Source organism: Ursus americanus, chromosome 15 (genome assembly GCF_024610735.1).
Source record: "Ursus americanus isolate L20-20 chromosome 15, mUrsAme1.1.p, whole genome shotgun sequence".
NCBI classification, from domain to species: domain Eukaryota; kingdom Metazoa; phylum Chordata; class Mammalia; order Carnivora; family Ursidae; genus Ursus; species Ursus americanus.
Window position 1 is genome coordinate 35,262,570 of NC_142141.1, and position 13,964 is coordinate 35,276,533.

The following is a 13,964-nucleotide window of genomic DNA, read 5'->3' on the forward strand; positions in this document are numbered from 1 at the left end:
GTATCTTACAGAAATATCGGTATACCATATTTATTATGGAGTCACTAGTAAGGAATGCATTGAGGTAATATCAGTGCTTTAAATAAAACTGTCTTGTAATATTTACAAATGATAACATTATTGCTGTTTTGTGTCTTCTGTGTTACATAAATCTTGTTGCTAAAGCATTAATTACCACACAAAGGATGATAAGGATTCTTATTCTTCATAAAAATAATGTTAAATGATTTAGAGTTAATAAATATGCCCTTAGTTGTATAATAGCAAATTTACTAGTTTGAAATGATTGTGAAGATAGTCCTTGGATCATACCTGTGACTTCTGAGGTCATTTTTTAAAAAAAATTCTAAATATTGAAAGTTATCTTAATTGCCCACCTTTTCACTTTTACCTGGGAGGTCATAGCAGTTGTTTTTTGTAACAGCCTCATGGTCTTTTGTATATCATTTTATAACACCTAAATGATTTCAAGTGTTTATATGCTCTTAATAAACAAGATGGCACTGTTTGGTACGTGGCTAGCTACTTATCTTTTATGAAGTTACAAAAATAAATTAATTTTTCTTTTACAAATCAAAAACTAATGCAAGTGGGTTTTTTTTATGGTTTTATAGGTTCATGAAAGCTTTAAGTTATGCTTCATTAGATAAAGAAGATTTATTAAGTCCTATTAATCAAAATACCCTGCAGCGATCCTCCTCAGTGAGGTCCATGGTGTCCAGTGCAACGTATGGTAGTTCAGATGACTATATTGGTCTTGCTCTTCCAGTAGACATCAATGATATATTCCAGGTATCATGAATTCTATTTTCTTATTATTTCATACTGTATAACTGCTTACTAGAAATTACAATTTAGAGTGAATACTATTTTGAGAGAAGATAATTTTTTAAGGCAGTTTTGTTGAAAAACATTTTATGATGAAAATTATTTCACCTCTCTCAACTATTCTGTACTTTTATTATTTAGTATATTCAAGTCCCCAGAACATTAAATTCCTTCTCTTCCCATTCTAAATCAGCATCTTGTTTGATTACTTTATCAGTATATTCTCTAAAGTTTAGTGAATTTTTAACTTTGCTTTTTAATCACATTGGAATTATCCTTATTTTTTGTCTTTTATTTTTTGTTTTTTGACATTGAACACAAAGTTGTGTAAGTTTGAGATATGCAGTATATTCCTTCCTTCCCCCCCCCCCCCCCCGTAAACCTTGAACCTGTTTATCCTGCATAGGACAGCCACATGTGTCCAGTCATATAAGGTGGTCCTAATCCCATGAGATACTCTCAGATACCTACATGATATAATAGTAAAGAATCCTCATTTGCTCAGGAGTCTTAAAGACATTTTAGATAAATTCTAAAAATATCTATTTTAATATTTATTTAAATTACCGAGAGTAGATAAGAATTTTAAAGATTATTTGTTATTTTATCAAGTTTTGGTAATTTTAACCTTCTTTAGTGAACTTTTTGTTGTAGGTTCATGTGCTGTAGTAATTCTATTTAAATAGCATTTCATTTAATTTTGCTAATATTCATAAAGTGAACTTCTTAATAATTTATCTATTTTAGGTAAAGGATATACCCTATTTTCAGACAAAAAACATACCTCCACACGATGATCGTGGTGCCAGAGTGTTTGCCCATGAGGCAGGAGGTAATGCATGGTTTCTGTTCTTATGAGACTCTTCTTTATATTAAAAAGAAAATTCTTTTTAAAACAAAGTTGATTAAAAAGAAAAATTTTCCGGTAGGATGACACAAAAATTCAGATATACTTACTTTTGGGTCAACTTAAAAATTATGCCAAAATAATTGTTTGAGTCAATTTAAAACTAAACCACAATATATTTTTGTGAGGGAGTTAAGAAAGTGTTCTACTCAGCCTCTCAAGAAGACAAAAACTAGATCATTTTATTCTGTTTTTAAAAACTAATACATGAAAAATTCGTAATGCTAACTCTCAAAGGTCTAAGGAACAGGTGTTTGGGGAAAGGAGAGAGATAAAAACATACATTACATGATCTCTCTGTTATGAACAATAAGATTTTAATGAATATATGCATGTCAGCCATAGGTTTAAAACTTCATAAGCTTGATTTTTTTTTTTTAATAAGCACCTCTTTAGACTCAGAATTATTACATTTCTTTATGGAAATACTGAGAATAATTAAAATTATGTCTTGTATAATTTTAATTTTGCATTTAAAATTTTATACTGAAGAAATACAAGCTTATCTGCTAAATTTATTTTCCTAATTTTAAGCAAATTACTCTTTTTTTCTCCCCAATTAAGGTTAAGATTTTGAATCATAAAAAGAGTTCTGGTTTTCTGCCCTAATTTTCCCTCTAAAAAATTCATATAGTTGGAGACATCTTGAAAAGAGGTGTCATTGATACTATCTTTATCAGATTTTGTTTCATATTTACTTATGCACAGGTCTTCCATCTGGAACTGGAGGTCTTGTAAAAAACTCTTTTCACTTGCTACGACAGCAGATGAGTCTTACGGAAATAATGAATTCAATCCATTCAGATGCTTCTCTGTTTTTAGAAAGTACAGAAGACACTGGATTACAGGAGCATACAGATGATAACTGCCTTTATTGTGTCTGTATCGAAATTCTGGGTTTCCAGCCCAGTAATCAACTAAGTGCAATATGTAGTCATTCAGGTAAGTGATTATGTCCTTCTTCACCTAAGTTGAATCTGCTCCTGTCACAAGTCATGTCCCACCTCTGTTGACTGTCCTTCTTACTCAGTTCTCACTACCCCAGCCTTAGTTCAGTCACTCAACATTTCCCTATTGGAGGATTGGAGGTTAGTGTTTTGTCTCCAATTTTGGCTCCTTCCAATTCACCTTTCATACTATTGCCTGAGATTAGTCTGTTGACAGTTCTTTACTGGCTATTCATGCCCAGCACACAAGATTCTTTGTGTGATCTGTTGTCTTTTTTTTTTTTTTTAATTGGACTTAACATAGAATGTTACATTAGTTTTGGATATACAATATAATGATTCAGCAATTCTGTTTTTCTTCTTTTTAAATTATTTTTTAATTCCAGCATAATTAACATAATAGTGTTATATAGGTTTCAGGTGTACATTATGGTGATTCAACAATTCTGTATGTTCATCAAGATAAATTTGTTCTTGATCCTCTTTATCTCTTTCACCCCTGGCCCCACCTACCTCTCTTCTGGCAGTCACCATTTTGTTTGCTGAGTTTTAGAGTCTCTTTTGTTTATTTGTGTTTCTTGTCTTTTTCTGATGACTTCAGTTAGCATTATTCTCTCTAGGTCCATCCATTCCTGCTGTTGCAAATGGCAAGATCTCATTCTTATGGCCAAGTAATACTCCATTTTGTATGTGTGTGTGTGTGTGTGTGTGTGTGTGTATACCACATCTTTAGCCAATCACTATGAATACACACTTGGGTTCCTTCCATATCTTGGCTATTATAAATAGTGCTGCAATAAGCGTAGGAGTGCATATATCTTTTCAGATTAGTATTTTCATTTTCTTTGGGTAAACACCAAGTAGTAGAATTACTGGATCATGGTATTTCCATTTTTAATTTTTTTTCAGGAACTTCCATACTGTTTTCTACAGTGGCTGTACCAAAGGACATTCACATCAATAGTGCATGAGGGTTCCTTTTTCTCCACATCCTCACCGGCAGTTGTTATTTCTTGCGTTCTGATTTTAGCCATTCTGACAGGTGTGAAATGATATCTCATTGTGGTTTTGATTTGCATTTCCCTGATGATGAGTGATGTTGAGCATCTTTTCATGTGTCTCTTGGCCATCTGTATGCCTTCTTTGGAAAAATGTTCAGGTCCTCTGCTCATTTTTAATTGGATTACTTGGTTTTTTGGTGTTGAGTTGTAGAAGTTCTTATGTATTTTGAATTTTAAGCCATTATTACGTATGTCATTTGCAAATATCTTCTCCTATTCAGTAGGTTATCTTATTGTTTTATTGATGGTTTCCTTTGCTATGCAAAGTCTTTTTATTTTAGGGTAGTCCCAATAATTTTTTAATTTTGCTTTTGTTTCCCTTGCCTTAGGAGACGTATCTAGAGAAATATTCCCATAGCTAATGTCAAAGAAATTAGTACCTTTTATTTTCTCTGAAAGTTTTTGGTTTCAGGTCTTACCTTTAGGTCTTTAATCCATTTTGAATTTATTTTTCTGTATGTGGTAAGAAAGTGGTCCAGTTTCATTCTTTTGCATGTAGCTGTCCAGTATTTCCAGCACGACTTGTTAAAGAAACTGTCTTTCCCCCCTTGTATAATCTTGCCCCCTTGTATAATGTGTCATAAATTCATTGGCCATATAAGTGTTGGTTTATTTCTGGCCTCTCTGTTCTGTTCTAGTGATCTATGAGTCTGTTTTTGTGCCAGTACCATACTGTTTTGATTACTTCAGCTTTGTACTCTGTCTTGAAATTTTCAAGATTACTTGACTATTTGAGGTCTTTTACCATTCCATACAAATTTTAGTATCGTTCTAGTTCTTTGAAAAATACTGTTGCTAATTTGATAGGGATAACATTAAATCTATAGATTGTTTTGGGTAGTATGGGTATTTTATCAAGAGTGGATCTTGTAATCCATGAGCATGAATTATCTTTATTTGTGTCATCTTCAGTTTCTTTCATCAGTGTTTTCGTTTTCAGCATATAGGTCTTTTGCCTCCTTGGTTAAGTTTTTCCCTAGATATTTTCTCATTTTTGGTACAATAGTAAATGGAATTGTTTTCTTAATTTCTCCTTCTGCTACTTCATTATTAGTATATAGGAATGCAACAGATTTCTTTATATTTCATAACTGTAGGCATGAAAAATGTGTATTCCCTTTTATTCCCTCTTTCCTCTCCTCCCTCCTGACACGCAGACTCACACACAAACAGCCCCTTTGGCTGGTCCACCTCATCCTAAACGTCAGGATTCTACCTGTGAAGCTCTCTCTCACTCTCTAAGTCAGATGTTGACATTCCTTCCTCTTTACTCTCATTGGCCTTTGTACATAGATCTCTTATAATCATTACTGGTTGGTTATTTTTTTCCCTTCCACTCATTAAGTTCCTTCACTGTATGGACGGTCATGTCTTTTCATTTTTATATTTCTAGTACCTAGCTGCATACTGCTTTGTGTAGTAGACAATACGTTTTTGGTGAGAGCAGACTCAGATTCACCTTTCTTGTTTGATTCAGTAAATGACATATGCAGGTCTTCCCCAACTCATGATGGAGTTACATCCCGATAAACCCATCGTAAGTTGAAAAAAATCTTAATTCAAAATGCATTTAATATACCTAAGCTACCTAACATTATGGATTAGTCTGTCCTATCTTAAACATGGCTCAGAACATTTATGTTAGCCTATAGCTAGGCAAAATCATCAACACAAAGTCTATTTTATAATAAAGTGTTGACTATCTCATGTAATTGATTAAATACTGTACTGAAAGTGAAAAACAGAATGGCTGTTTCGGAACAGAATGGTTGTAGTGTATTGGCTGTTTACCCTCATGATCACATGCACACTGGGAGCTGTGGCTCGCTGTCACTGTCCAGCGTCACAAGAGAGGATCATAGTACTGCAAATGGCTAGCCCAGGGAAATTTCCCAATTCAAAATTTGAAGCAATAGAGTCTCTACTGAATGTGTATCATTTTTGCACCATTGTAAAGTCCAACCATCATAAGTTGGGGACCATGTATATTAGAACTTCAAACTAATAAGTGTTCGTATATGTGTTTAAAGTGTTTCCATGGATTCCTTTTCTTGGTATCACTTAGCCACACTCAGAAAAACCTAGTGATATCAGAGTTCTCTGGGTCACTCTTCTAAATTTCTCCTTGGTGTTCTGATTCAGAGCTTTCCAGCTGATGGGTTGTAGCGTGCTGATGCACTACAGATGAGATATGGGTGTGCTGAGATCGTTAATTCCCTCAGTGTTTCCATGCTGCTGGGGCTGGGGTTTGGACAGACCCTTGGACTAGGCACTTTCCACTATGAACAGTCCTGTCCAGGGCCCTTGCATGTTGTAATTATTGTCATTTCCCGCAAGTGAGAGGTTTGGGCAGTATTGTTCTGATGTATTGCACACAGTAAAAAAAATACTCTGTTTTAAATAATCACTTGACTCTACATCATTTATGATATTTTAGTTTCTGCAAGTTCTTCATTTGTATACTTATTCATCAAATACTTATGAAGTACTTACTATGGATTTTACGTTACTGTTTTCTACTTATTTTATCAAACAAGAAATAGGGAAACCAGCCCCTCAAGTACCTAGTCACCTAATTCTAATCCATTTGTGACCTGTAGTGGGGAGCGGGATCAGGCGGAGCATCGTGAGGTTTGGGACTTGTGAAAGACGTGCTGCAGCCATCAGAGCCTCTCAGCTGGTTGGCCAGTGATGTGAAGTGTTAGTGTAAGAAGCAGCAGTGGAAGAATAGCTCTGAATTGGGCAATGATTACAGTTTACTACTGATACCACCTTAGAAGTGTGAAGGGTGGAAGGCCAAGTGGTTAAAAAGTCGCCAAACGTTGACTCACTGATTCATGCCCTCAACATAATATTGTGCTGCTACCATGGGTCAGGCATTAAACTAGATGACAGAAAAACATTTGTGAGAGGAAAAAACAAAACAAAAAAACCACTGTTCTTGCACTCTTTGAGCTTCATTCAGTGGGGGAAGAAATGGATGAATGGATTGATTGATCACTTGATCAGTCGATTAGTGAATATAATACTATATTTATAACAAGTGCACCAAGAATAGCTACATGGTATTAGCAAAGGAATATAACCAAGTAGGCAGGTCAAAAAAGAGACTTCTGAAAAAGGTACTATTGAGCTATGATCTAAAGAATGAATAGAAGCTAAAAAAGTGAAGATGGAGTATAGAAAATTTGAAGACAGAACAGCTTGAGCAAAGTTCTTCTGTCATGAGAGCATGCATGGGGAGTAGTAGGGACAAAAAAGATGCCTGTGTGGATAGAGCTCAGACAGTAAGAGGGAAGGAGAGACATGATCAGCCTAGAGAGATAGGCAGGCACCAGGTCCTGCAGAACCCTGGCTACTCAAAGTCTGGTCAGTGGGCCAGCAGCATCAGCGTCACCTGAGAGCTTGTCAGAAATGCAGAATCTCAAACTCCACCCTACATACTGAATCAGAATCTTCACTTCCACGAGACTTCCAGGTTGTTTGTGTGCACAATAAAGTTTGAGAAGCATTCCTATAGGCCGTATTGAGGATGTTGTTTATCAGAAAGAAGACTTCCATACTGTCCATTTCAGATGACTAGAAAATAATCTCTGTGCTATTTAATGATCATTTTAAAGGAACATCAAGACTGGAACATAAGACGTTTCTTTCTCTAAAACTTCTGGTCTGGTGGTAATGGTTCAAAAATGTAAAGCTCAGAGGAAAGGCTATTGGAATCAGATATCTGGTAACATTTTATTCTGTATCTGCCACCTTCACAGATTTTTATGCATTGTATGGTTCTAGTATGCTTAAAGGAATGATTTCTTTTTTTTTTTTTCTTAATGAGAATGCTTGACATGGTCAGGAATAGGACCTGACTCTTTACAGGTTAGAAATGTTAGGAGTCATCATAGGTTAAAGTTGAGGCCGGTATATCTTTTCAGAAACATGTTGACTGAATGAAGTATAACTTTCTTATTGTTCTTTGTGCTGAAATACTTTGTCATCATAGTCCCTGGGTGGCTTATCTCCTGATTCTAAAACAATATAGTCATCTCTTACCTGGTTATTCAGCATTACTGTTTTTTAAGTACATCTTCAGTTCTCAAATCTTGGCAATAATTTTATTTTTTAAGTCAGTGAATGATTAAGTAGCATGTGTTACTTTTAAGTGCCTGAAAGGCACATGATTTCCTTAATAACCAGAATTTTAAAACTATGCTGAATTTGTAGATCTTCTTTTCTAAGGAATGAAAGCATTTTCTACTTAGTATTTTGTAAACTGTAATCTTAGGAAGTGTTTAGAAGTGAGATGAAGGGGTCATATCTAGTCTATGGAAAACAACAGGGAGAGATTGACATTGGTTTGGTTTCCTGGGCTTTAAAAATAGAGCTTTTTTTTCTCTACTGTGACAACATGCTGTAGTAGAAAGAGTACTGAACCATCTGTCAAGAGCTCTTACCTTCTGACTGAGTTGTGTCTCCTCTCTCCGAATCTCTCTTCTTTCATGAGATGAAAACTTTAATTAATTTCCAATATTTCTTATAGTACTAAGGTTGTATAATTTTGTAGGTTGCCCAGTGTTACTCCCTAAAAGGATAGCTAAAGAATTCCTGATGATGTCCATTTGCTTTAATCACTATAAGTGCTCAGGAAAATTTTAAATCAAAAAAGTTAATGTCACTTTAGCAACACTGAGGTGTTTGGTTGACTTCAAAATCCCATCTAGGAGTACTTTAGCAATGCATGGGTAGTGTAGTAAATTTAATTCTAAGGAATGAACTGGTAAGCTCAGGGAAGTATAACTTATATTGGTAATTATTAAATGGGGAGAAAAGCAAGTCATAGAATAATAATACAGCATAATCCCACTTACACACCCAAAGAACTAGAAAAACAAATTTAAAGTAGCAAAAGATCTTTAATTTTTTTTATTTTTTTTTAAAGATTTTTTATTTATTTATTTGACAGAGATAGACAGCCAGTGAGAGAGCGAACACAAGCAGGGGGAGTGGGAGAGGAAGAAGCAGGCTCCCAGTGGGGGAGCCCAATGTGGGACTTGATCCCGGAACGCCGGGATCACGCCCTGAGCCGAAGGCAGCCGCCTAAGGACTGTGCTACCCAGCTGGCCCCAAGAGATCTTTAAAAATATGTATGTCGGGAGCGCTGGGTGGCTCAGTTGGTTAAAGGTCTGCCTTCGGCTCAGGTCGTGATCTCAGGGTCCTGGGATCGAGCCCCGCATCGGGCTCTCTGCTTCTCATGTAGTCTGCTTCTCCCTCTCACTCTCCCTCTGTGCGCTCTCTGTCTCAAATAAATAAAATCTTTTAAAAAAAAGATAACATATGTCAAACTTCTAATTGTTATTTCCCTTTGGAGAGGTATTTAGTGTGGGGGTGGGAATAATGGGAACAGGGGATAGTAAGGTATCTTCCTGTTTTATTCTATATACATCTTTATTTGAGTTCTTTAATCATATATTCATATATTATTTTTGTAATTTAAGGAAATAAAATTTATGTGTGTCTCTTAGAATTCAACAAATTTCACTATCTGAGCAGTACGAATTTACTTTGAAGATCATTTTGGAAAATAATTGTTGAAAACTGGAAAGAAATCACAAGAAATCATCTCCTCTATGGTATATAATGAAGCATAGGAATTAAACCATTATGATACTTTAATAGAAATAACTGATTTTTTTCTTCAGACCTTCAAGACATTCCATATTCTGATTGGTGTGAGCAGACTATCCATAATCCCTTAGAAGTGGTTCCTTCTAAGTTTTCGGGGATTTCTGGATGCAGTGATGGAGTGTCTCAAGAAGGCTCGGCCAGCAGCACCAAAAGCACTGAATTGCTACTAGGTAGGTTTTCAGATTTATATCCAAGCATTGTTTATAGAACTATACTTAGTTTGGTTGTTGTCGATCAATAATGTTAATTGAAGTTGTCTCAAAACTACGACAAGTCAGTTTTATTCAGGTGTCCTTAGCCCACTCTTGCCACTGCTGTTGTGTGTCCTCTGAGTTGTCCTTTTCCATTAGAATTCTGTTCCCAAAGTGATTGGCAGATTATGCGCAGTTTATCTCAGTTTGAGATCTTCAAGTACGATTTAAAAACAAGTCTCATGAGTTGTTATCATTTTCTGTTGTGATAAAGATAAAATATTTTCATCTTTTCTTTAGGTGTTAAAACAATTCCAGATGATACACCAATGTGCCGAATACTCCTTCGCAAAGAAGTTTTGAGATTAGTCATTAATTTGAGTAGTTCAGTTTCAACTAAATGTCATGAAACCGGGCTTTTAACGTAAGTAAACTATAAACGTCAGTTTTCTTCGTTCTGCTTTCTAGGGTGAAAAGATCCTTGAAATACTTCAAAAGTTAGGCTAATTAATTACATCAGTAGTTCTGCATGGTATATCTGTGTGAGGCTAGAATTTCTTCATGTACTCCAGCCAAAGTAACATATGGTCAAAGACTGAACGCAGAAGTAGGTATGTGAATCCAGCTATCTTCTATTAAGCTGGACTTCAAAGAGATCTGTAAAAATGTAAAATACCACTCTTTACACTTTCTTCAGTTTTAGAAAATATTTTTCATTAAAATGTAAATATTTATGGGGTGCCTGGGTGGCCCAGTTAGGCATCTGACTCTCCATTTTGGCTCAGGTCATGATCTCAGGGTCATGAGATCAAGCCCCATGTTGGGCTCCGCACTCAGGCCAGAGTCTGCTTGGGATCCACCTCCCCCCCCCACCTCTCCATCCCCCCAACCCCTGTGCTCATGCGCTCTCTGTCTCAAAAAAAAAAAAAAAAAAAAGAAAAGTGTATATTTATGTTAACAAGTAATGGGTTTTGTTTTTTAAATGAATTAAAATATATTTTGAAGTTTTCTCAATTTTAATTTCTAATATGGTAATTATCAATGTCTATAGCCCACAAGAAATAAGCTTTTGGGGGGGTCTTCTATAATTTTTAAGAAAGTATGGGAATCCTGAGACTAAACAGTTTGAGAAAAGCAGGTCTACACAAAACAAGTGTTATTTTCTTGGTTTAATTTTTTCTCTATTTTTTCCTCTTTTTGTAATAAAAGTTGCAAAATTTTCATTTTTTTCTAAATCATAGCAACATGATAAAGGAAAATTCACATTGAATCCACTATGACCATCGTTGATCTGCACTATTAAAAGTAGAGTGGTGGGGCGCCTGGGTGGCTCAGTCGTTAAGCATCTGCCTTCGGCTCAGGGCGTGATCCCGGAGTCCTGGGATCGAGCCCTGCATCGGGCTCCCTGCTCCGCTGGGAGCCTGCTTCTTCCTCTCCCACTCCCCCTGCTTGTGTTCCCTTTGTCGCTGGCTGTCTCTCTTTCTCTCTGGTCAAATAAATAAATGAAATCTTTTAAAAAAATAAAAAAATAAAAGTAGTATGGTCCTCAAAAGAAATGCAGCTCAGAGTCTCCTATGGACTTTTTAAAAAAACCGTGACAGAGATGCCAGGGTCCCCCTGCAGACCTCCTGGCCAGATGCTCTAGCAGTAGTGGATCCTTAGCCTGTGTACTACCCCACTGCACCCCACCCCTGCTTCTGAGGTGCTGTCTTAGCTAAAAGCTACTGTTAGAAGGTGGAAGGATACAAAGAGATAGCCTAGTCAAGGATATTTCAAACTTAATTTTGAAAATAGTTGAGTCATCCTAGGATGATAAATAAATTTTACAATTTCTCATGCTAGTGAAAAAGAATATTTCTGACTCTCTGAGAAGCTTTTGGGTTTTAATCATTTTAAGAGATAATCTAGTTGAAGTGTGACGTAGGAATATTTAATATTTTATATTCTTATGCCATCATTCCAAATGCGCCATCTGATCAATGTGTGGAGGAAAAAATTATTTAAAACACGATGTTTTGGAGGGAAAAATAGGTAAGTCCTTATTAGTAGTTTTTAATCACACCATCGTCTTTTCTTTGGTTTTAGGATTAAGGAGAAGTATCCGCAAACATTTGATGACATCTGCCTTTACTCTGAGGTTTCCCATTTGCTCTCACACTGCACATTTAGACTTCCGTGTCGGAGGTTCATACAAGAATTATTTCAAGATGTACAGTTTTTACAAGTAAGTAAGACTTGTATTTCTGAAATTTACCTTTCAAGAAAAATTCTGTGTTTGGGGTTAAGTTAAAAGACAGATTCTCTCTCTTGATGCGCTAGAAAGTCATTGACAGTTTACCTCTTCTTTCTTAGATGCATGAAGAAGCAGAGGCTGTGCTGGCAGCACCACCAAAGCAACCGATAGTTGGTACAGCTGCTGAGTCCTGACCTCCTGTTTATGGTGTCTGCAGATGAATACCGCACATACTCATATTTGTGGATTTCCTAAAAGCCGCAGAAAATGCTGACTGACTGGGCAGCAAAGACCGGAGTCTCTTCTGTTCCAGCAATTCCTGGTACATGCACAGTTGGAACTGCAGACTTCCCTAACCAAAACAACTTCCTCTTTTCCCGGTTGAACCCTCTGGGGGTTCATTGCTCATTACCACAGTTTTCAGAGTTTTAGTTACCATTATATGCAAGAGCCAAGCACTGAATACCTACATAGGTTTTCTATTTTTTCATTTTAAGAGCATAATAACAGTGGAACAATAATAGGATATGCAGAAGCACCCTTCACACAGTTACTTCTGAAATCTTTTTTTTTTTAGGGTAAATATAAAGATGCCTTGTTTGTTAACTAACTCGTGGGAACCAGGAATCCGTGTCTCTGAGGCTGCACCCTGTCCCACAGTGGGGTGTGCTGTAACTGCTGGTATTAGAGGGGGAACTTTGGCCCTTCCACATTTTTCTTAATATTTCTAACACTACTTCAGAGGTTTGTAACCTCAAAGCAAAAGAAGAGCCTCAACAACCCAGGACTTATAAGTTATTTTTATGTTACTAGACTTGCAAACAGTTTGTTTTCTGTCTCTTCAGTTTTGTGGCAATGTGTTATCATAGGCTATTTGAACCAATTAAGGTTTTTCACTACAGTTCCTGACTCAAATCAGAATGTCATTTGATAATTCAAGGTATTTCCCATTTGTAGAATGGACATGTTTTCAGTGGACTTCTCATTTTCATCAACTTCCCATATCACCATTTGAAACAGGAACTTGAACAAGCACTATTAATTGAGACCTAAAGCAAAAGAAAGCAGTAAATAACACTTTGGATCTCCTGAGGAAGAGAGAAGTTTGCCTCCGATTTACACATTCCATGGGAAAAGAAGAGCCATATTTCCTTTTTAAAAAAATCATTAACGCAACTTTATGATTAAAAATTGTAGTGAAAAGCCTTAAGTACCAAATTTTAAAGCAGCAGTAATTTAAATTTTTTTATATCAGTGTTCTTGTTTTGCACAAACTAAATGCAGTGATAGGTGAGTTTATCAGTAGTCATTGCCTTTATCACACTTGTGAAGTTGTTAAGTTGATGAGGGCAAGGTTTTGTTTGTGTGTTTAATTTGTATATGTTTAAAGATATTTGGAAATCTTTACAGGAATTAAACATATATGCAAATTTGTATATAAAAATAGCATGGCCATCACCATTAGAATGCTTGTAAAAATGAAAGGATTATCTTTTTTGAGGTCTATATATAAATAGAAAAAAAATCCAGCTGGACTGATGAGGACCCTTTTTTAAATTCATTTGTTTATACCATTTTTACAGTTACACATCAGCTTTGACCCAGTCCTAGTACCTTAAGATTTTCCCATAGTACAGATCCTTTTTATAACGGGCTTGTTCTTTGAGATCTCTGTAAAGAACCCTGTGAACTAGAAAACGTAACTCACAGAGATAGTTTTTTTGTTGTTTTTTTGTTTTGTTTTGTTTTTTTAATTTACTGGCACTGAAAGTTCCAATTGGGATGAAGCGTTTCATCTCACTTCATAACACCTCTTTGACTGCACTTCAGTGAATTGTTCTTACATGCACTGTGTAGCAACTTACATTATAACAAAGCAGATAAGGGCTGTAAGCTGCTGCTTATGTTAAAAAGTGGTTCTTCAGATTTTCTCTCATAAAATCCAAGTGAAAATAAAATATTTTTTTTAACTTTAATTTATCACTGAACCCAAGTGTGTATTTAAATGTTAACAGTACTTTTAAGAACGTTGCCTGTCACCTTGGTCTTTGGTTTTGGATGATTAAAATGCCTTCCAGAGAACCAAATGTCAGAGTTACTAGACCAAATAGTGGTTAA

At 35.8% G+C, this 13,964-nt stretch overlaps 1 protein-coding gene across 7 annotated transcripts in view; it reads left to right on the forward strand.

The window, feature by feature from the left end:
• The window catches only part of RICTOR (RPTOR independent companion of MTOR complex 2), a 107,859-nt gene extending 95,437 nt beyond the window's left edge, over positions 1-12,422 (forward strand). For 5 of the 7 annotated variants that reach the window (XM_045787308.2, XM_045787309.2, XM_045787312.2 and 2 more), the window contains 7 exons: positions 615-792; positions 1,576-1,660; positions 2,444-2,677; positions 9,437-9,592; positions 9,914-10,037; positions 11,699-11,837; positions 11,966-12,422. In XM_045787308.2, the coding sequence (XP_045643264.1) occupies positions 615-792; positions 1,576-1,660; positions 2,444-2,677; positions 9,437-9,592; positions 9,914-10,037; positions 11,699-11,837; positions 11,966-12,040 (991 nt within the window). In that variant the 3' untranslated portion in view covers positions 12,041-12,422. The remainder of the gene's footprint in view (positions 1-614; positions 793-1,575; positions 1,661-2,443; positions 2,678-9,436; positions 9,593-9,913; positions 10,038-11,698; positions 11,838-11,965) is intronic. The other 2 variants (XM_045787310.2, XM_045787313.2) reach the window with 1 other exon arrangement.
• Positions 12,423-13,964: the final 1,542 nt, after the last annotated feature.